At 38.2% G+C, this 21,978-nt stretch overlaps 5 protein-coding genes across 8 annotated transcripts; 3 read left to right on the top strand and 2 right to left on the bottom strand.

Moving 5' to 3' along the window:
- LOC104879226 (uncharacterized) lies at positions 1–1,308 on the top strand. Its single transcript, XM_010651385.3, has one exon. The coding sequence runs from the start codon at positions 350–352 to the stop codon at positions 1,055–1,057; it is 708 nt and encodes a 235-aa protein (XP_010649687.1). The 5' UTR covers positions 1–349; the 3' UTR covers positions 1,058–1,308.
- A 2,159-nt stretch (positions 1,309–3,467) lies between these two features.
- On the bottom strand, positions 3,468–5,452 carry LOC100242515 (pectinesterase). The gene is made up of 2 exons (XM_002274964.5): positions 4,441–5,452; positions 3,468–4,357 (listed from the first exon to the last, which is right to left on the bottom strand). Exons 1-2 carry the CDS (start codon positions 5,450–5,452, stop codon positions 3,657–3,659), a joined length of 1,713 nt encoding a protein of 570 aa, XP_002275000.1. The 3' UTR covers positions 3,468–3,656.
- A 1,655-nt stretch (positions 5,453–7,107) lies between these two features.
- Positions 7,108–11,563, top strand: LOC100247647 (uncharacterized). Its single transcript, XM_019219946.2, has 7 exons — positions 7,108–7,476; positions 7,643–9,029; positions 9,135–9,821; positions 9,907–9,990; positions 10,092–10,167; positions 10,258–10,574; positions 11,169–11,563. Exons 2-7 carry the CDS (start codon positions 7,686–7,688, stop codon positions 11,379–11,381), a joined length of 2,721 nt encoding a protein of 906 aa, XP_019075491.1. The 5' UTR covers positions 7,108–7,476; positions 7,643–7,685; the 3' UTR covers positions 11,382–11,563.
- A 920-nt stretch (positions 11,564–12,483) lies between these two features.
- LOC100240830 (rRNA-processing protein fcf2) lies at positions 12,484–15,994 on the top strand. Of its 3 annotated transcripts, none has more exons than XM_003631909.4 (7): positions 12,559–12,712; positions 12,919–12,963; positions 13,403–13,651; positions 13,993–14,053; positions 14,858–14,935; positions 15,089–15,204; positions 15,641–15,994. In XM_003631909.4, exons 3-7 carry the CDS (start codon positions 13,419–13,421, stop codon positions 15,747–15,749), a joined length of 597 nt encoding a protein of 198 aa, XP_003631957.1. In that variant the 5' UTR covers positions 12,559–12,712; positions 12,919–12,963; positions 13,403–13,418; the 3' UTR covers positions 15,750–15,994. The 3 variants fall into 3 exon arrangements, with proteins under 3 accessions (XP_002268095.1, XP_003631957.1, XP_010649685.1); XM_010651383.2 differs by having other exon boundaries at positions 12,598–12,712; positions 12,922–12,963; XM_002268059.5 differs by lacking the exon at positions 12,919–12,963 and having other exon boundaries at positions 12,484–12,712.
- A 1,596-nt stretch (positions 15,995–17,590) lies between these two features.
- Positions 17,591–21,252, bottom strand: LOC100245923 (pyruvate dehydrogenase (acetyl-transferring) kinase, mitochondrial). 2 transcript variants are annotated; one of them, XM_002267923.4, is made up of 6 exons: positions 20,790–21,252; positions 19,797–20,055; positions 19,495–19,675; positions 19,006–19,153; positions 18,693–18,906; positions 17,591–17,913 (listed from the first exon to the last, which is right to left on the bottom strand). In XM_002267923.4, the coding sequence occupies exons 1-6, from the start codon at positions 21,036–21,038 to the stop codon at positions 17,855–17,857; spliced, it is 1,110 nt and encodes a 369-aa protein (XP_002267959.1). In that variant the 5' UTR covers positions 21,039–21,252; the 3' UTR covers positions 17,591–17,854. The 2 variants fall into 2 exon arrangements, with proteins under 2 accessions (XP_002267959.1, XP_059592735.1); XM_059736752.1 differs by lacking the exon at positions 17,591–17,913 and adding an exon at positions 18,015–18,594 and having other exon boundaries at positions 20,790–21,250.
- Between the last annotated feature and the right edge of the window lie 726 nt (positions 21,253–21,978).

The following is a 21,978-nucleotide window of genomic DNA, read 5'->3' as shown; positions in this document are numbered from 1 at the left end:
GGTTATCATTGATAATAATAATGACAAACCACTTGAATTAAATTGCAGACAGAGAGAGAGAGAGAGAGAAAAGAGAGTATAGCATGATAGCAGAGAAGAGCAGTGTTCTCTCAGAGTTTTGGGCATTGGGAAGTTGACCTCACCCTGCTGCCTGTTTGCCTGTTCCTCATTTCTCTCTGTTCTGCTCTTTTTTTCTCTTGTGAATACTGTATCTAGTTTTGTGTCTATATGATACGAGTAATGACCCGTTCAATATCTTCTCCCTTCAAACCTGCTATTTAAATCCCTAATTCCAACTGACAAACCCTAAAAGTTTACAAATTCCGATGCTCTTCTTCCTCCACCTCCGATGAAGCGAGACCATCTCTCCGAATGCGGTGGCTGCGGCTCCCAGCACCCATTCTTCCTCTGCAACGTCCGCCACCGCGGCACCTACCGTCGTCTCTGCCCTTCCTGCGTCCTCAAGAATCATCCGGGTTCCTTTTGCCCAGTCTGCTTCGAGGTTTACTCCGACTCTCCGCCTCCCTCTCACCAGCGCCTCACGTGCTTCAAGTGTCCTTCTATTTCTCACTTGGCCTGCGCCGGAGGCCCCGCCAATGCCTACCCCGGTGCTCGCTACCAATGTCCTCCCTGTTCCAGCCCTAACTTCTCTTTCTTTTCCAATGCCCACTCCAATTCCAATTCAGCCATCAACCGCGACACTGCTCTCGCCCTTGTTGCTGCTTCTCGGATTGCTTCCGCCTCCATGAAAAAAGCTGCTGCTGTGGCTAGAGTCGAAGCCGAGAGGAGAGTGAAAGAGGCTTCCCTCGCCAGGAAGCGTGCCAGAGAGGCGTTGGAGCGGCTGGCTTATCTCGTCTCCAAGGACAAGGATTCTAAAGGAGTTGCTGCTTCTGTGGCAGCAGATCACAGGATAAAATCCATACCTGATGCTTCTGTTGCTGTTTCTTCCCAAAAACGATTAAAAGAGGAGAATTTTGGGAGCAATGGTGTATTTTCGGTTCGCCCTGTTTCAAAACAGTTGCAACATCCACAGAGCAACAATGGCAATGAAGGCTAGCAAGGGGGGAATATTGGAATTGGGGGATTTATTGGGTAAGGCCAACTAGCTGCTGTGAATTTTCTGAGTTGTTACCCTTCATTTTGGTGGATGCCCTGAAGAATCTTGTAGAAATTATTTAGAATAGGTTGTTCTGTACTCAACTTCTCAATTTTATCTCGGCCATATTCAATGTTATTCTCTGGCCCCATTTTGTACGTTATGAAGAAGCTGATTTCTTTTACTGTGCTCTGTATTTCCTGGTTTCCATCGTCTCCATTTTCTCTAAATATTGGCCTTTTTGCCAATAAGGAACTTGCTTTCCTCCTTGCTACTCCTTGCTCCCAAACTTACTTCGTCAGCTTGGAAAACCTTTAAAACCAGGAGAATCACTTCAGATTATTAACAATCTCCAAATGGAAATCCAATTATTGTTCTGTATAAGCTCTTAGAACCATTACATCTAAGAAGATATTAATCTAGTGCTGCATTTATGAATCTACCATTTTATGCTATTCAGAAGTTTCCCAAATGTAGCTTAATTTTGTTGGTGATCATTTAATAATTTTCCAATTATATAGAATTTCTTTTCAATAAATCAGAAAAGCCCATGCTTGAATTTGGTTGTCCATTATCATTTACTTTTATTGTGTCATGCAGTTGTTGATCGTGATGTGAAATCTTGTGACTAACTTAGGCATGTACCAAACAAAGGATCGGTTAGGTTTTGGTTTTTGATGATTGGATGGCTGCTTATGTGCTTGCTTCTCTCTCTGTTTGCATCTCTTAATCTTTTGAGTTTTCTTTAATATCTTTGTTAGTCTGCATCTGTATCAGCTTATTTGGCTATAAGCAATTTACTTTGAAGCAGTAGCTAGAGCAAAATGGATTAGTGTAGCTGTATCCAATTGTCTAGGATAAGGCTTTGTGAGTTGTGTATTGCTTGATGACTCATAAATTATCAGGAACCTCCTGACTGTTTTTCCTATTATTTTGATGGGTGCTGTTCTTGGATGACCATATATCTTAATTTCTCTGTAACATTCGCTCATCTACTTAATTTAAATTCGTTCTTGAAAAATTCCCTGCTTAGTCATGAATTACATGTAGTGATAGGGGCTGCAAAAAATATGATGATATTAAAAGCTTTATCATCCATAATTGTGAGTAATTTGAATAGGAAGATATGTTGGAATCTCAATTCACAGTATACCAAACTTCATTTTTTTCTAAATCATGAGGTCACATGGCAGGTACTTCATGAGGATTTTTTAGCTTATAGCTCAAAGGACAATGCTCTAATGTCCAACTTCAAGATTGAAAGTTTGATTTTCTGTTTGAAGATGCATTGTTGAAGAGGAATGCTTGTTAGGAAGTCATAATTGGTTCTGCATCCTGCTTGATTTGTTTTGACGGAAGTGTGTAAATGCAATTTGTTGGGCTGCTCGAAGTTTTCATTAACAAACATGCATAGTAGGACTAATATTTCTTTTATGTTTGTAACTTTTTAAGATCTGAAGTTTAATGAGCAACATTTATTCTGTTAGCCTTCTCTCTTCGTTTTTTTTTTTTTTGTTTTTTGGTAATTTTTGCAAGCTCTTTGATGAATGGCATGCTTGCAGTTCAATGGGAAACAGCAATTACTTGGCACTAGTGGATTCATGTTTCTTCTTTTTAGAATTTTATTCGCATGAATTAGTGAATTTCTTAGTTTTTCACTTGTGCAATAACTTCCTAATTCTTTTATTGGCAAATTTTCAAATTTGTAAATTGGACATTTTTGGTAAACCTTTTTGTTATATATAGTTGATATTGAGTCCATCGCCTCATAGATATCCGGCCACATCCAAGATGCATGATGTCGGGAACTTCTGTTGCCTAGGTGCTTGTCATTTGACCGAACCTTCCCAAATGTGTTTTTTCTTTTCGTTTCGTTTCTTTTTGCTGGTAAGCCCTTTGAATCTTGGCTTGACTAAGGTTCGGATATGAATTAATGAATGTACAAAGCAAACCTTAACGTAAGCAGTGTGTTGGTTCCTTTCTTTATAAAGGTCCCTTTTATTTGTAGTGCTTGGTATTATAGGATGTGACTGGTTATCAACAGGGGAATGCTTACTTCAGTGCTGTAGACTATCACTACAATATTGACTGCAGTTTAGAGTTTGGTTCATCTCCACCATACACTCCTTGAAAACCCTAAATCATTTTTTGATGCATGCTTGGATCAGTGTTACATTTGATGCAATTAAGAGAAAGGGAGTGATGGCCATGCATGCAATTCCTCCATGAAGCACTTGAAAGAAAGGTGCAATGGGGGAGAAACTGATAAGCATGAACCAGCATAAGAAGACATGCATGCATAAGGCAGACTGGTTTTACAGCCAGATAGTAAGGTCAGAATGCATATCAAAGTACTACTCTTTCATATAATAACAACTTTATTTGAGAAAAAAGAGGACGCTTACAACAAATTGGTAATCGAGTAATGACAAAAAGGTAAAGAAAAGTGTGAAGTGATTCACAGCTTAACAGTACTAGATATAAGAATAGGTGGGAATGGGAATGTGCAGCATCCATCCTCTCATCCTACAATTCTTCCTCACAGAAATGGGTGTTCTTTCTACATGGTCCTGAAACCGAGGAAGTAAGGTGCACCGGTGAGTCTCAACCACTCGTTACCTTGGATAAAAGGGCCGGCAGTGAATTGAAGAGCCTCATTTCTGTTGGTGATCACCTTATAACCCTTCCATTTAACCCTCTGAGCCGTGTTGGCACCGGGTCCTTTGTTAGCATACTCGGCATAATACAATGTGTCAAGTGCAAAGTTGCCCATCCATGGTAGCCATCCTGCTGGGTGGATGAAGTCTCCCATGGTGGATTCCATGACCACAGTCCTTGAGTATGCCTTCCACGGGCGGCCCAGGTATGATGGGGTTTTAAATCTTGTAGGAAAAAGTTTCTCTTCTGGGACAATTCTGCAGTTCTGGATCACCAGCCCTGTGGTCTCACGCTTCTCTGCTCTTCCATGTGCAGTGATTGTGTTCTGCTGGTTGTCCAGCGGCTTCCTCACTATGATCAACGAGTTCTGGATGAGTGTAGTAGAATCGCCAAAGATGAAGTCCACAGTCCCGGAGATGACACAGTTGCGGTAGAACTGGCGATGCGCCTGCACGTACAAGGTGTCCTGGTACCCATCCATTCTGCAGTTGAAGAAGGCTGAATAGTCCGACTGCACTCGCAGAGCCACCGCCTGGTGCCCCTCTGGCCCTGCCGTGTTCCGGAATCCCATGGACTTGCATATAAACCCGTTTCCAATGACCGCTGCAACATCCACAGTCCATCCAAAACAGATTCGATTAGGTTACTGAGTTATTAGCTAGTTAGAAAAAGAGACTGAAACTCACAGAAGGTGGAAGTCTTGTAGGTGGTTATGCCATCGAGGAAGCTCTTTTTCCCTGTCACCATGGTCTTTCTGGGTCCATCTCCATACATGAAAATATTGACCAGGTTCTTCTCAATAGTTATATACTCGTCGTAAATCCCGGCCTTCACGTATATCACATATCTCCCATTGAGGTTCTTAGGATAGGCAGCAAGAGCTGCACCAATGGATTTATATTGTCCACTCCCATCCAATGCCACCACTGCATTAGGCGTCACTTTGCCGTTGTCAACACGCCCCAATAGTTTCCTGTCTGCAGCCGAAAACCATGACGGGTACTGGTCACTTTCCTCAGTGGCTTCCTGGAGTCGCCTGAAGCTTGAAGTGAAGTTCAAGGGGATGTTGAATGAGGTGAGGATTGCAGAAATCTCAGAAACAATGGCCAGGGCATTGCTGGTGAGCTGAGTGGCATTCAGAAGCCCGTTCTGAATTGCGCTTTTCACCTCCGGTGTCTCATCGAACCCGTCCATGCATGACTGCTGATATGAAATAACAGCACTCAACCAGTTCTTGAGATCTTGCGCTCTGTCATTGATGGTATGCATTGCTGCATCACCCACCATTGAAAAGGAGGCTTGAAGCTCACCAATGGCTAATTGCAACAAATCCTGGCAATCTTCTGTAGCCATCTTCTGCCTACCAGAACTGTTCCCAGCCAGCCCGATTGATTCCGACTTTCCAATGGCTTCTTTCACCTCTTTCATGGTGATATCAATGGCCGCCATGAGGAAATCCTTCGGGGTGGCGCTATGGTTATTGGCCAGCGTCTGAAAACTACTAATACATTGCTGCTTGTAATCCGTCGGCGAGCAGATTGCGGCCACTGCCTTAGTAGTGGTGGAGAGGACCTTCTCGTCGTCCCCATCAGTTGACTTGTGGCCACCTCTGCCGTGTAAACCAGCAATAAGGCCAATGGCCACACCCACCACAAGGATAATGGATATCCCTCCTACAGCAACCTTGCCTCCTTGCATCCTGATTTTCGCCTTCTTTCTTTTTTTTTCTCTAGTTTGAAGCTGGAGAAGCTAGGCCAACGTATATAAACACACAAGGGTGTTCCATATTTGGGTAGCTTGAGACTTGTGCTCGAGGAAATGGACCTCAAGTTTAGGGCATCCATACCCCCCAACAGAGGTTGGGAACTGTTGTAGGATTAGAGGTAAATGGTCGTTAGAGATGCAGTTGCTTCTCTATATCCTTTCCACTGATTCTCCGAAATCAACTCATTTCCATTTCTAAGGGTCAACCACTTGGTATTTGCTTTTGATCACAGTTGACCTGATTTCTGTATACATTATCATAATGTAGTATTTGATTTTAAGTTCAAATTTTTAGGTAATAGGTCAATAACGTAAATATATATAACATAAGGGTTTGTTTGGGATAAGCTTGATTTTCTACCAACTTTTTCAAAATATAAGCAAATTATATTCGAAAGCATGAAATTCATATTTAAAAGTTCTATTCAAATATCACTGAGTACCACGTAAGTCCAAGTTGCGTCCACTATTATAGGGCCCAAAGCTAAGGAGTGAGCCCATTACAAGTAACCCAAGTCGAGCAAAGGGCAAGCCCAACAACCAACTGTATCATCCGTCATGGCCAACACCCAACCCAACACAGCCCAGAGGTGCCGGTTGCTTTTGCTTCAAAACTCCCCGAGTCAATTCACTGGGTTAATAAATTAACAATTTTGAATTTTCAGGTATGCACGCTCTGTGGAGCAGATCATACTGTGACTCTCACGTGAATTGACGGCCCCGATCCAGCCAAAGATATAGGCAATGAATCCTTTTTATTAAAATAAAATAATTCATTTTTATTTAAATAGATATAGAAGACTTTATTCAATTAAAAAATAGAATTTATTTGAAAATGATTTTTTAAGTGAAAATATTTTTTTTCTGTTTTAAATATATATTTTAAAAATTCTCAAATAAAGACAAATTTTCTATAAAAAAAAATTATTTTTAAAATTATTATAAGAAATAATAAAAAAATAATGAAGAATATACGTAAGAAATTATGACGATTGCTTACATTTCACCACGCGCGACGCTGTGGAAAGGGGTTGGTAAGCCGTAAGCCTAATTTTTATTTTTTTTAATGCGGTAAAAAATAAAAATAAAATAATAAATCCGAAAAGTTACGCTGTGTACAGAAACCCTAAAACACGGCGAGTCGAGTTGTGAACCCACCAGCTTTTCCACTCGCGACTCGCGATTCCAACGATCTCAACCCGTTCTTCTTCTCTGAGGCGATTTCTGAATGTCTCTTCATCAGGCTTTGCTCTGACAACATCGCAATATCAATTCAGTTATTGAATTTCATTTCAAATACATAGAAGAATGATGCTCAAAATCAAATGCTGGAGACTGATTGGTACGAAATTCAGAGATTTCACAGTGACCACCGTGGCGGATGCAATCGCTTAGACGCAACCTTTCAGGTCTGCTAATCTCTTGTATTCAATTTCAAATTTTGGTTGTGAATTTTCCTTCTTTTTTCCGCAGTTGGATTTCATTTCGATCATAAAAATATCATCTTCTGAAGAAAATCGATTGTGAATTCTACTAATTTTATTGCAGTTTATTTTGGGCATTATACTGTATTCTTTATTAGTAGGTTTATGTTTTCGTTATATTTGGGAATTGGGAGAGTGGAGTCGTGAGTTCGAGATTAATTCAAGATGTAGAATCTGGAGATCTTGAATTGATTGAGGAATGAGCTTCCGGATGCTTACTTGCAGTGTATAGTGCGCCTGCAGATAAGCTTGTTTCTCAAAGTTGGCTTAATTTTGTGGTATTTGAGAGTTGTTTTGAGTTCACTAGCAGTGAATTGAATGATAGAGCTGAGGAGAGATCATGGCGTGTAGTGAATATTGAAACTGGATTCCATCACACGGTCTTGATGAGCTAAGTGAAATTCCAGAAGAGCACTCCAGTTGGTTGCTCGTGTTGGTTTTCATCAAAGCTGAAGAGGCAATTCGGTTTATGAGGTCATATCAATAAAAAATATTTGTAATCTACTGAATTTATTTAACCTTTATTTTCTTCTGAATTCCATGCATTCCAGAAATGTGAAGTTCTTTAAGCTGCTATAAATATTAGAGCAGTTGTTATATCATCTTATGCATTATATTCCCTGTGCCTGTTGCCCAGCAGCTGGATCAGCTAAGGGTTGAACCAATATAGTACAAGTTGCTGCATGGTTGAAGAGATGACCTCACTTCGCTCCCCTGGATATTCTGACCCTGGATGGGAGCACGGCATTGCACAAGATGAGAGGAAGAAGAAGGTCAAATGCAATTATTGTGGGAAGATAGTTAGTGGTGGGATATACAGATTAAAGCAACACTTGGCTCGGGTTTCTGGAGAAGTTACATATTGTGACAAGGCTCCAGAGGAAGTGTATCTGAAAATGAGAGAAAATCTGGAAGGATGCCGTTCCAATAAGAAACCAAGGCAATCTGAAGATGATGGACATACATATTTGAATTTCCACCAAAATGATGATGAGGAGGAGGAGGAAGAGCATGCTGGCTACAGAAGCAAGGGAAAGCAATTGATGAGTGACAGGAATTTGGTTATAAATTTGGCCCCTCTTCGGTCATTAGGATATGTTGACCCCGGTTGGGAACATGGTGTTGCCCAGGATGAGAGGAAGAAAAAGGTAAAATGCAATTATTGTGAGAAAATAGTCAGTGGAGGCATTAATCGGTTTAAGCAACATCTAGCTAGAATACCTGGTGAAGTAGCACCTTGTAAAAATGCTCCTGAGGAAGTGTATCTTAAAATAAAAGAGAATATGAAATGGCATCGTACTGGGAGGAGGCACAGGCGACCTGATGCTAAGGAGATATCAGCTTTTTATATGAATTCAGATAATGACGATGAAGAGGATGAGCAAGATGAAGATGCCCTACATCGCATGAACAAAGAAAATCTGATAATTGGTGAGAAAAGATTGAGCAAAGACCTGAGGAAGACTTTTAGGGGTATTTCCCCCGGTAGTGGTTCTGAACCATCACTAAGAAGATCAAGATTGGATTCTGTTGTGCCAAAGACACCAAAGAGTCAGAAGGCACTTTCTTACAAGCAAGTAAAAGTAAAAACAGGATCCAGTAAGAAAACCCGCAAGGAAGTTATTTCTGCCATTTGCAAATTTTTCTATCATGCTGGAGTTCCTCTACATGCAGCAAATTCCCCATACTTCCATAAAATGCTGGAGTTGGTTGGTCAGTATGGACAGGGTTTGGTAGGCCCTCCAACCCAACTCATATCTGGTCGTTTTCTACAGGAAGAAATTGCGACCATTAAGAACTATCTAGCCGAGTATAAGGCATCCTGGGCAATTACTGGTTGCTCTATTAAGGCAGATAGTTGGAGAGATGCACAGGGTAGGACACTGATCAATATTTTGGTTTCCTGTCCACACGGTATATATTTTGTTTCTTCAGTTGATGCCACAGATATAGTAGATGATGCTACAAATTTATTCAAGTTGCTGGACAAAGTGGTGGAAGAGATGGGCGAGGAAAATGTAGTTCAGGTACTTAACTATTTTTTGTTGTCTTAAATTACAACTTGTTTCTAATTCTTAAATATGACTTGATGCCTTCTGAATAACATGTTCTTCCCCAACTTTCTGTTGTAGGTAATCACTGAGAACACTCCCAGTTATAAGGCTGCTGGAAAGATGCTTGAAGAGAAGAGGCGGAGTTTATTCTGGACCCCTTGCGCAGCCTATTGTATTGACCAGATGCTTGAAGATTTCATCGGGATAAAATTGGTAGGAGAATGCATGGAGAAAGGCCAAAAAATCACTAAGTTCATTTACAACCGAATTTGGTTGTTGAATCTTATGAAAAAGGAATTTACCCAGGGACAGGAACTTCTGAGGCCAGCCGTTAGTCGATGTGCCTCTAGCTTTGCTACTTTGCAAAGCTTGCTGGACCACAGGATAGGCCTTAAAAGACTGTTCCAGTCAAATAAATGGCTTTCATCTCGGTTCTCGAAGTCTGAAAAAGGTAAAGAGGTGGAAAAAATTGTATTAAATGCCACATTTTGGAAGAAGGTGCAGTATGTTAGGAAATCAGTGGACCCATTAGTGCAAGTGCTTCAAAAAGTAGATAGTGTTGAAAGTCTATCAATGCCATCTATATATAACGACATGTACAGGGCGAAGCTTGCTATCAGATCCACTCATGGTGATGATGCTCGTAAATATGGACCTTTCTGGGCCGTGATAGACAATCATTGGAGCTCATTGTTCCACCACCCTCTATATATGGCTGCCTACTTCTTGAATCCATCATACCGATATCGTTCCGATTTCTTAGTGGTAGGAGAAACAGTGATGATATGTGGATTGGAATTTTATATTGTACAATCCTAATGGATATATATTTTAATTTTTGTAATTGTAGCATCCAGAGGTGGTGCGAGGACTGAATGAGTGCATTGTTCGACTGGAGCCTGACAATATGCGAAGGATTTCTGCATCCATGCAGGTAAAGCTTTCCTTATGAGATTATCAGTGGCATAAATGTTTCACTCCAATAGGAATAATCTCTTCTTTTTTTTTCTCCAATGCCACTTTATACTGTTTCAGATTTCTGATTTTAATTCTGCAAAAGCTGATTTTGGAACGGAATTGGCAATTAGTACAAGAACAGAGCTGGATCCAGGTGATGGCAATAGAATGTTGAACAAACTCAACCTTCACTGTTTACCAGTTATAAATTTGTATTTGATGAGTGCTTTTTCATCCTTCCTAGCTGCATGGTGGCAACAACATGGGATAAATTGCTTAGAACTGCAACGAATAGCTGTACGCATATTGAGTCAGACATGCTCATCCTTCGGTTGTGAGCATAACTGGAGTACATATGATCAGATCCACCGTGAAAGTCACAATCGTCTGGCTCAGAAAAGATTAAACGACCTCATCTATGTGCACTACAACTTGAGACTTAGAGAACGTCAATTGAGCAAAAGGTCTAATGACGTGATGTCCCTTGACAGTATTCTGCTTGAAAGTTTATTAGATGACTGGATTGTAGAGGCAGAGAACCCCACTGTGCAAGAGGACGAGGTATCTTTCAAGCTTACTTTCTTGTTACCAGAAAAATTATTTGAAGTCCTAGTGATAGGACAATGTTTAATTCAACAGTTAAGAGTTTAATCAGTCGATAGCTGGACGAGGTGGTTGAGTTGGCTAACTGAAGGATGTCATGCACATATATACTCTGCATTACTTAGCATATCTAGTCTCTCTAATTAGAAAGGTGTTGTAAATCTAGTGAACAAGGTTTCTGGGAAATGGGCTAGTCTTCTTCAACACCCTCCCAGAATTCATGATGAAGAGGGGAAAAAAACATCCTCTCACTCAGGAATATGCAGTTCCTTTTTTCAACTTGAGTTGTTTCTTATCCAGCGGCTTTCCATTTCAAAACCCTATAACCAGTTTTCATGTGTTTATATAATTGAATTCCCTTCTAAAGTTCCTGATAGTGTTGATAGCACTTCAACATTACTATACCTTTGTAGTGTTCTCTCTTGTAGATGACTGCTAGTTTCATTTTCATAGCCTGGGAGATGTACCCCAGACATGAGTCCAACTCTCCTCTAAATCTTTATGCTTACTGATGGTGAATTTTGACTGGAAGTCCTGGTGGGTCTTTTGCAGGAGATACCTTATAATGAAATGGATCACACTGATGCATACGAGAACGATTTGATGGAGTATGAAGACGGAACAGCAGATGGTAGAAAGGCGTCGCTGGAGATGGTGACTCTGTCCAGTGTAGAGCCTTTGGATATCGTCAATCCTGCCTCTGCTGGTGTTGCTACTGATGATGATACCGATCTCAATTTTCTTGGTGATGATTTGAGTGACTAGTCTTGGTTACATGATTCAAGTGACACGGGACCTGGTAGTTAATCTGAAAATGTCCACAAGTATGCTGGGTTGAATGAAAATCTTCACAAGTGCTTCTGAGTAATTTTGGGTGTCATCTCAAGTCTGTAAATTATTACCCATTTTGATTAATTTATAAGTAACTATTTGACAGGTTCATGACATTTTTAGGTGAATAAACGTATCGATTCCAGAAAATAAAATGATAAAATATCAAAATAAGATTGATATATTAATTAACTTAAGCTACACAAAAATTTGTGAAAGACAAAATTGATTGATGGTCATTCTATGGTACCCAAAAGTACTTTTCTTAAATACATGTTAAAAATTTGTGGAAGGGTACCTAAAAAATGAGAATGTAGGCAAAATGTGATAAATACATGTTTGATACCTTCATCGCATTTTTCATATCGATTTTTAGTTTTTAATTTTTTTAAATTATAAATTTATTTTCGAAAATATTATCATTAGTAACTCAAAAAAAATATTAGTAATTTATTTTATTGTAATTTAATTTAAAAATCTTAAATTCAAAAAATGTAAAATTTGGAGAGTACGAACAAAATTAGGACGATCTAATTACTTAAGCTTTAAATATAATTATCAAAATGTTGAATTTCACACAAATACTTTTTTCATATTAAAATATTATCATATTCATTTTTACCTCGAATTTAAATATTTAATAATTTATTAAAAATAAAATAATGTAATTATGATCTATAATGATTTTTTTTGTTAATAAATATGTTTTCAAATTTTATATCAATTTCAATTTTTTTTTAATTCTATTTTTATCTTATATTTATTTTATTTAAACCCAAAATTAGTGAGAATGGAGGAAGAAATGAATGGAGACGAGAGTGGAAGGCCACAACCGGTTAAGTGGAATGTTTATTTCAGATTTAAAATGGATGGCCAAGATGTAATCTTGGGCATCCAATGGCTTAAAAACTTTTCGGTATGGTAGCGAAGGAGGCACCATGGAATTTTCCTTAAAAGTGAGATTGGGTTAAGTGTAAGGGTTTAAGCCTCGTATTAGAAATCAGCCCACATATTCAGCCCATTAGTTGAAAAATGGGCCGCCACAGGATCAGATCATTAGTTCCAAAAAATGGGCTGGCACAGGATCAGCCCATTAATTCCAAAATGGGCCGGCACTGGATCAGCCATTACTACCTAACCTACTAAATTCCCGTTGAACACCGTTCTAGGGTTTGGTTGCAGTACCAGAAGTCCAGTGTCTATGTACACAATAGACTTCAATTTCTTCTTCAAAGGCTGCGTTTCGATCGATCTTTGGGTTCAAGGTACTGGTTCAATCTCTATTCCCTGTTCAATGAATCGAGTTATAGGTTAGATACAATCGTTTGGTTGCTGAGAAGATACTTATAGGCTAAATACGATCGTTTGGATGCTGAGAAAATTTTTATTTAACTAAAAACTTAGAAGCATAAATAATTTTCCAGATATATAATTAATAATATAATAAAAATAGCATTTTCTATGCTCTTAGAAGACGCGGGTGAAGCTATCCTAGCCGAAGCGTCAAGATTCCCAGGTACTTGTTCTCTCGCTTTTTCTGTGGGGTCAAGGGCTTCTTCTTCTCCTTCTTTTTATGGGAATCGGGTGGATTCTGAGACCTTTGAGGAGAAGGCTGTGGCCGCTGAATCTGGGGGGAGGAGGGAGGAGGGAGGTTTTTCTCCTAGCGATCCAGAGTGGGGCCCACGGAAAATGGTTTTGGCGGATGGAAGAGCAGTGGTTCTGGCTGGGAGGGAGAATTCCGGTGACGTGGCGTCAGAGGACATGGAGAGTTTTTGGTTTTTTTTTTTTTTTTTTTTTCGAACTTTGGTGGATTTTGTTTTTGTTTTTGTTTTGAGTATGTTTTGGTGATTTGAACAGATTGGAGTTTTCATGTTATTGTTTCCGCTATGTTTCTTTTCATAACTAGAAGCCCTAATCCTAATTTTTATTTTTATTTTTATTTGATTCGCTATCAGAATCGAATCAATCAGAATGTCTGAAAGCAAGGCAGTGATTGGTCTCTCATGGGAGCCAAAGCTGTCTCTCCTCTCGTCAGCACCCAAAAATGGGTCTGACAAATCTGAAAATGTGGCTGAAAACAGTGGTGCTAGCCTATGGAAACCTGATAGCGAGCTCGTTGATGGACTGTTTGTTCCTCCTAACAACCCTAGGAAGGTGAACAAACTGCTCAGAAAACAAGTTAAAGACACAACCGGCACCAAGTGGTATGTGCATTCCGTTGGAAGTATTTTTCTTTTCATTTCCTTCTCGTTCTCGTTTAACATATGAGTTGGGATTTGGAGTATTTTGGTAAAGATGAATCTTGATTTTAAGAAAGCCAGAATTTGATGATGATTGATTAAGTCATAACCTGAAGAAAACACATCTTACTCATTAAGAGAAATAAGTCACTAAGAGAAATAGTAGGAATTACTAAGACTTATTTATTTTGGTTTACAAAACATTGAAAAAAAAAATTGAGTTTGTCTTTTGTCATATTCTGTCTTGGCTGCTTAATGAAGACTTTTCGAATAGATGATGTTTATTTGTTATGGAATATGAACAGGTTTGACATGCCTGCACCAACCATCACTCCAGAGTTGAAAAAAGATCTCCAGTTACTGAAGGTGCAGTGTTTTTCCATCTTATATATTCAGCTTAATTTTTAAAGTGTTTTCTGATCTTGTATATGCAATTTGATTTTTTATGATAATAATGCTTATCATGTTTACGAGTCTATGACTAATGAAAAGGATTCTCGATTTTATCAAAATTATCTTTAGCTCCTGTTTTCCATGTATTGAATGGGGCACAACTGAAGATAATATAGACCTGACTATTTTCAAAGATGTCAAACATATTTTATATTGTGTTAGTATAAAACTTTGGCATCAGAATTCTAAAAACATAGCAATGTGACATAGGACATATATAAAATGATATCATGTGTGTATTAAAAGTTGATTTTTGGGTTATTGGGGCCTCAACCTAAGCCCAACCCAATATTAGATTAGCTTGGGAATTGTCAAGCCAAGTTTGCTTATTATTGCATTTGGTTGGGCTCAACTGGCTGAAGTTTCAATCCTAGTTTGATGGATCTAGTTTTGTGGAGCAAATTATTTTTCCAACCATTCAAAGGTTAGATGGGTTCCTTACAGATTTTAAGCGACTCCTTTTTGTTTCTACCAAGTACGAAAACACATTGATAAAGTTAGAGAGTGGTGATATATGCATGAAAGAAATTTGAGCACAATGATTGATAGGCATGCAATTCACTTGTTAATGGACTTATCTGGATTATAGTTGTGTTTGTATCGTTCATCCATTTATATGGATTGGTTAGAATTTTATTCCTAGGATGTCCCTTTATCTTTTCATTTTTCTAAGAGGGATCTTGACTATTTGCATTTGAAATGTCTTGATGGTTACAGCTGAGAAGTGCAATTGATCCAAAGAGGCACTACAAGAAGAGTGATTCAAAATCGAAGACATTGCCCAAATATTTTCAGGCAAGTCTAGGTCTTATGCGAAAGTACTTGTATCCATGATTTCATTTGGAAGCATATGAGCACATTTCATTATATTCATATCCTTTGTATTGCCTACATATATTAGTTCTGTTTTAATCAGTAGAACATTTTGGTTTGTGACCAATTGATCAGGTGGGCACAGTGATAGAGTCCGCATCAGACTTCTTCTCTGGTAGACTCACAAAGAAGGAGAGGAAGGCATCCCTGGCTGATGAGCTGCTTTCTAATAGTTCCTTTGCAGACTACAGGTGAGATAGGAAGAAACATTATTAATCTATTTTATCCAAAATCAAATCTTTTCATTCGAGTACATGGCTGGTATTGATGTTTTGACCGATGCTGTTTGTTGTCTAGTTTTATTGAATATGTCCGCGGGGAAGAAAAAAAAAACCAATACAATAAGACATTTATACTAATTTTTAAGATAAAAATCAAAATACGAAATTAAGAACTATTTTAAACATTTAAGAATATGCTGCATTTCAATTTTGTGGTCTACCAAGTATTCCAGAGGGATACTCTAGTGTCGAGTGTGGTGGCACTTTTTTTTCTCCCATGTGATGAGCAAAGCTGTTATTCTTAACTACATCGATAGTGTTTTTCACCTTTCAATTTTTCTGTCGAGTGCATTTTCCTTCTTGGTGGTCCAAATGACTTATCATTTGTGATTCTCTCGTTTTGCAGGAAGCGCAAGGTTCGAGAGATTGAAGAACAAAATCGACCAGCTGGGGTTGACAAATGGAAGATAAAGGGCCGCCAATCATGGAAACGTAAAAAGCAGAGAAGGCATTGATGATTCCCTCATTTTTGTTCAGATTTGCAAACAACATGCAGCACATCAAAGTCCAGCATTTTGTTTTGTATTCCTTTTTTTCCTTATTTCTTTTGTGGGGTGGGAGCAGGGGTGGTATGTGAGTTTCAAGCTCGTAATGACATTGGTTCTGTAGAAGTAAATAGCTCTTGAGTGTTAAACATCATGGTTGATGAGAAGTAAATTGCTATTATTAATATGATTATGGGTTTACAATTTCAAGATCACTAATGGGGTAAATAAAACTATCAAACAAAATCTTGCCTCTGGCTTCGGATCAGTAGAGAAAAACTCTCCAAGAAGAAAGGATTGGTGCCTGCGACATATAGAAACATGGGATTCATAGTGGAATTGATGTGTATTATTTCCGTCCTAGCTCTACATCAATTTCAGAATGTATACAGAAGAACCGTGGGGTTCAAAGCAAAGCATAAAGGGCAAGGGTAAGAAACCGCCGCACAAACATGATATACACATCTCCGGCAATAAAAAAAACCGAAGGTGCACAATCATCAGCTTCTTCACAATCTGGACATATGGGACCTACGCCAAGTAATCCGAAGCCTTCAGACACAACAACCTACCTATTTGAAGGACATATGGCTGATGAGCTGCTTTCTAATTGTTCCCTTGCAGACTAGAGGTGAGATAAGAAGAAACATTACTAATCTATCTTGTCCAAAACTAAATCTTTTCATCCAGGTATTTGGTTGGTATTGATATTGACTGATGCTGTTTGTTGCTAGTTTTATTGAATGTGCCTGCAGAGAAGAAAAAGTTCCAATACAGTAAGACATTTATACTGATTTTTAAGATGAGAATGGAAATACAAAATTAAGAACTATTTTAAGCATATAAGCATATGCTGCGTTTCAATTTTATAGTCTACTAAGTATTCCAGAGGTATACTCTAGTGCTAAGTGTGTGAGGCACTTATTTTTCTTCTTTTTTCCCATGTGAAGAGCAAAGCTGTTATTCTTAACTACATCAATAGTGTTTTTCAGTTTTCACCTTTCAATTCTTCTCTGTGTAGTGCATTTTCCTTTCTGGTGGCCCAAATGATTGTTAAGTTTATCATTTGTGACTCCCTCCTTTTGCAGGAAGCGCAAGGTTCGAGAGATTGAAGAACAAAATGGACCAAATGGAGGAGAGAAGGCATTGACGAATCCATCATTCTTTTTCAGATTTGCCCACAAAATGCAGCACATCAAAGTCCAGAATTCTTTTTCTTTTTATTTCCCTTATCTTGTTATATTTCCACTTTAAGAATAAATAAGCCTTTCATGTGAAGGAGAAACCAACCAATTGGCTTCGGGGTAAGGTACCTGTCATCAAATGCATCCACTGCCTAATTTTTCTTCATCGACTGCAGACCCAACTCCTGTTTTTTTTTTTTTTTTTTTGTTAAATTTTAAGAAATTTAAGAGATGATTCATTCTTCATTGTTTAGTGGGTAATTTAAAAAGGTTTAAGATCATTACAACTAGTGACTTTCTTACAAGTCAATCATAAGTACAATGATCTTAGCTCACCTTGGACTTTAGATACGCCCCCCTCATGTTTTTCATTTCATTTCTGATATGAGTATGGCTCTCAGCAAATGGCTTACCTGAAACCCTGAATTTGGACACCTTTGAGTAACCTTCCATAGATGGGCTCACATCCTCTATCCCCTAGCTGTTCCTCCAGAAAGCAAGTAAGAGATAGATGTCGACTGATGCTGTTATTAACATTCACAAGAAGCGACACAAGACACGCATACATGAACCTGATTTCTAAGGAGCCACAAAATTTCAAAGAGCAAGTAGACATGCCAAAAGGCAGAAGGCAAAAGGCTGTGTTGCCAAAGAACTAAATGAAAATGGAAAACAGAACATTAAAAGGTTCCAAGTAAAAACCTGCAACCTTTAATTATCATCTTAGATTCTTACACCAGCTGAAGAATATACAACAACAATTCCATGGAATATATGAGAAATTTGGGAGGGAGCAATGTGTTTCTTTGACAACGAGTCTGTAGAACTTTCCCATGTCAAATCCCTTCTTGAATGAACTTCGGCATGTTAAGCTTGATGCTACAACCTAATTCATGGGAGGGGTTCTTGTGAATCCCCCAATCGAGACAGATGCAGATATGCGTCAGTCCCTGTGAATAAACACAACAGAAATCAACACGTTTGTGGAAGATTTTTGATGGATGAACAAAATATAACCATTAGATTGAATTATAAAAGGTTAACCAAGAAGTTTAGCCAACACCCAAGAGTCAGGAATTAAAGCTTTTTAAGTTTGAGTATCCAAGAATCAGTGCCTTGATTACAAAAATACAAGTTTCTATTGCAAAAAGAGGACTTCCTTCAAGGTTGGCAATGGGCATACCCCCAAGGTTAAAAAAAGGAGAATTTAGAATGGGCTGCTTTCACATGAAAGGCCACAGGGATTTCTTTTTTGATAAGCAAACATACAATCTACTGAAAGAGCACCAATGAAAAGGGGTGCACCCTATGTATACAAGAAGTATATACATAAAAAAAAACAAAAAAAAAACAGAGAATAGGATCGGGCATCTTCTGACCCTTAGCTATCGCAATAGAGCCCAGTGAGGGTACACCAGAGAGTTGGCTCAAGATGGCTGTAGATGAGATTTAAGATTATGTATATTGTCTGATTTACAGTAGAACTACTGTCTGGACACTGAAGATTCAATATAGCTCCTACTAAGGTCAAATTTGCTGTTATGATTCATCCATCATATAAGCTCTTATACGGTTCGTATCTTCTCTTTCTTCTAATTATCCCTCTATTTTATATTCTTTAAAAAACACTCCTAGTAATCAGGGAAATTTATCAGTACAGTTGTGATTTATAAAACTTGGTATCAATCAATTGATTCTCAATGAGATACAGGTCAGAAAATCAACTCACCATATCCCTCCATGGAGATAATTTGCAGATCCCCGCCAAAATATCGCGCATATAAGCGACTGATTGGAAGCCCATATCCATATCCAGCCATTGTTAACCCACCAGATGACCCAATATCTGACTGCTCATCCAGCGGGTTCTTTGCAGTACTATAAAGATATGTAAAGATTTTAGGGAGGCCACTTCTTGGGATTCCACCCCCTTCATCTGAGACCTATGCCAAAAAGAACAATCCATTAATCACCATGGAGGTCAAAAAGCTTCATGCAACCAAGAACTAAGACCTCTATTGATCGGAATGACAATACTGTACCTTAATAGTAACATCCTCTATTCCATCAGCAACTATTATTCGAACAGGAGGTGCAACTTTGTCAGAGTCCATAAACTGCTCTTGGACAGCACGCAAGGAGTTTTTAACCAACTCAAATACCATGAGATGCAAGTGTGTTGGAACATAACTGCCACAAAAGCAAACAATATTTAAAGAAAACAACATACATACAATAGCTCTTTCACAAAATAAAAAAATTCATTACTTGAAAATAAAACATAATGTTGTATCTGCTTAATACCAATCATGTTGCAAATTATAGAAAATGAATACAAGACAAAATCGTATGTTACCAGAAAAAGGAAGATGGGATAACCGGAAAGAGAAGGCATACACTTAGTTTAAGGAACAAGAAGCTCAGATATGGAAATGTTACCAGAAAAAAGGAAGAGGGGATAACCGGCAAGAGAAGAAAACAGAATTTTTTCAGGAAACTAATCCAATCAAATGCTCGAAAAAATAACTTACGGGAATGTAAAATTGGGATCCCCATATATACTAATATCCGGTGCACTGCCATACTCTCGTAAGCAAATAGAGCGGGCATCCTCACTGGCACTTCGTGCTACCTCCACAGGAGACATTTTTGTGTGTATATAACCCACACAATCTGGAGCTGGGTTTGGATTATGCAGCTCTACGTGCTGCCCTGTGTATCACCACAATCAAAAGCACATAGAATGAGAACCCCTTTTCGACAAGGATAGCAAAATCCTGAAGAGAAAAATGGCAGAAGTATGATAAACAGGCAAGTGGAAAATAGGACTAACCAATAAGCATGCGAATTCCAATCCTTGACATGTAGAAACGATCTAAAAATTGATGAATCTCATCCAGATCCTCATAAACAATCTTCACATTAATGCCTTTCTTCAACTGTTGAACACCCAAAGCCATTGTGGGAACCACATTGTTGTGTCTCACTTTAATCATCTTAATCATTTGCGTGAATTCCAATTCATCATTTTTATCCTTGATCTCCGGAAAGGCCCGAAGGTCACGGTAAGAGTCCAAATACCAGTCCCTCACCTATAAACAATATGAAATAAGCACCTGTTCCAGAAGACTTGAAACTTAACCCAGAAATTACTATTTAACACAGCAATTATCAATCTAAGACAACTATAACTTCCCCATAACAGACTAAATAGTCCCTAAACCAGCTTATCCACAGGATCATTTCCCATTAAACACGAGCAAATTAGCATACAAGCTAAATTCAAAGATTATAACTAAATTCTCAACAAGTAAAGGAAGACAAATAAAACCCATGTTACAGAACAGATAAATAATGTTTGCCACTACACAAAGATTTCAGCATAATTCCAAAGATCTTCACTAAAGAAAATGAAATCTCCATCTGATTGAAGCAGATGAATCCACATATACTGACATTGACAATCAATTGAGACCTTCCAACAGGGTTGTCTAAAAAAGTTAAGACCCACCAAGCAGGAATCTTAGTTCATATTATAATATAAAATAAATGAACACAGTACAGAATCGCTTTTAAAACAAAGTAATCCAAATGTCAAATAACTTTTCTTGATTCCTCTCTTCCCATGCTTAAAAGATCCTGTTCTATCAACAATCTAAAGGAAATTCAAGTCATATCCGCATCGGCAATCCCCACAAAACGCTCGCGGAACAGAATCCCATACCCATCACCTCACTCCCTATCCCGAAAAATTAAATAAATAAAATTAAAAAAACAAATCTAAAATCCAAAACCAAGAATCAATGGCAAGGAATGAGACAAGTACCTCCAAAACAGCAGGCTTTTCAGATAAGCCATAGGGTAGGCTCTCGAGCTCAATGGCTCTCCTGGCGATTCTTATGGGGAGTTCTTTGTGAAGAAATTGAGCAGAGATAAGCAGATTTTTCTCAGTGGGTCTGGACCCAAACTCCATCATGTACCTCAAACTCACACCAGTCTGCTTCATACAACCCCATCTCTGTACCTCACCTCTGAAACTCTTTGAGTAGGACTCGCACAGTTTCTTAACCGCCATGGCTGAACAACACCGCCCAGAAGCGAGTATGAACAAGAGAGCAAAGACCCAACATGCAAGCGGAGTCTACAAAGCCAGAACTGACACTCAAAACGGAGAGAGAAGAAGAGGGAGACAGACAAGTGGAGGACGCCTCTGAAAGGCGTAAACTCTGGTTAGTTTTAACCAGAGATGGCGGTGAAAAAGATAACCCGCTTCTAATCTTTTTGGTACCCTGGTTTAGAGGCCTCTGTAAATTTATAGGCTGTGCTGTTGACACGTGTCCTGAAGATGTGGTGATTGAATGAGTTTGAATCGTATACCTCGGGGACACCATTTCGATTTTCTCGTTTGGGCCAGGCCCAATCTCCCAGGCAGAGCCCACTGAATCCAAAGCCCAAGTAGTGGCGCTCACCCCTCCTTACCTCAGTTTCTTCAAATTTCAAATTTCCTTTTAAGTATTTAAATATAACTCCCAAATACGAGTTTCACATTTTTTAACGTGATTTATTGATATTTAAAAAAATTAAAATACTCATATTTTTCTTAAAAATGTTAAAAATATATATTTAATCAAAATTTTAGAAACTAAAATATGTATATTTCTTATTTTTAATAAAAATATTATTAAAATACATTTTTTTATGTTTTAATTTTACTATTTATGAATAAAATATTTGAGATCAGTTATTGTAGATATTTTTCGTGCATTGAAAATTGTAGTGTTTATTTTCAAAATAAATTTAAAATGTCATGAAATGTTTATTTTCAAAACTCACATTTTAGTTTCAAAATGAATAATACTTAGGTGTAAATTTTTTTATTAAATATAAAATTATTTTTTATTTAAATTTAATTAAATATATATTTTTATTAAAAAATATTACACTCACATCCACAATAAATTATTTTCTAAAACCAACATCCAAATGCTCTTCAATCCATTTGTGTTTCTATTAAA

The sequence above is a fragment of the Vitis vinifera genome, chromosome 5 (genome assembly GCF_030704535.1).
Source record: "Vitis vinifera cultivar Pinot Noir 40024 chromosome 5, ASM3070453v1".
In the NCBI taxonomy this organism is placed as follows: Eukaryota; Viridiplantae; Streptophyta; class Magnoliopsida; order Vitales; family Vitaceae; genus Vitis; species Vitis vinifera.
Note: the sequence above shows the minus strand (reverse complement) of the source record. Positions and strands in the feature narration are given on the sequence as shown.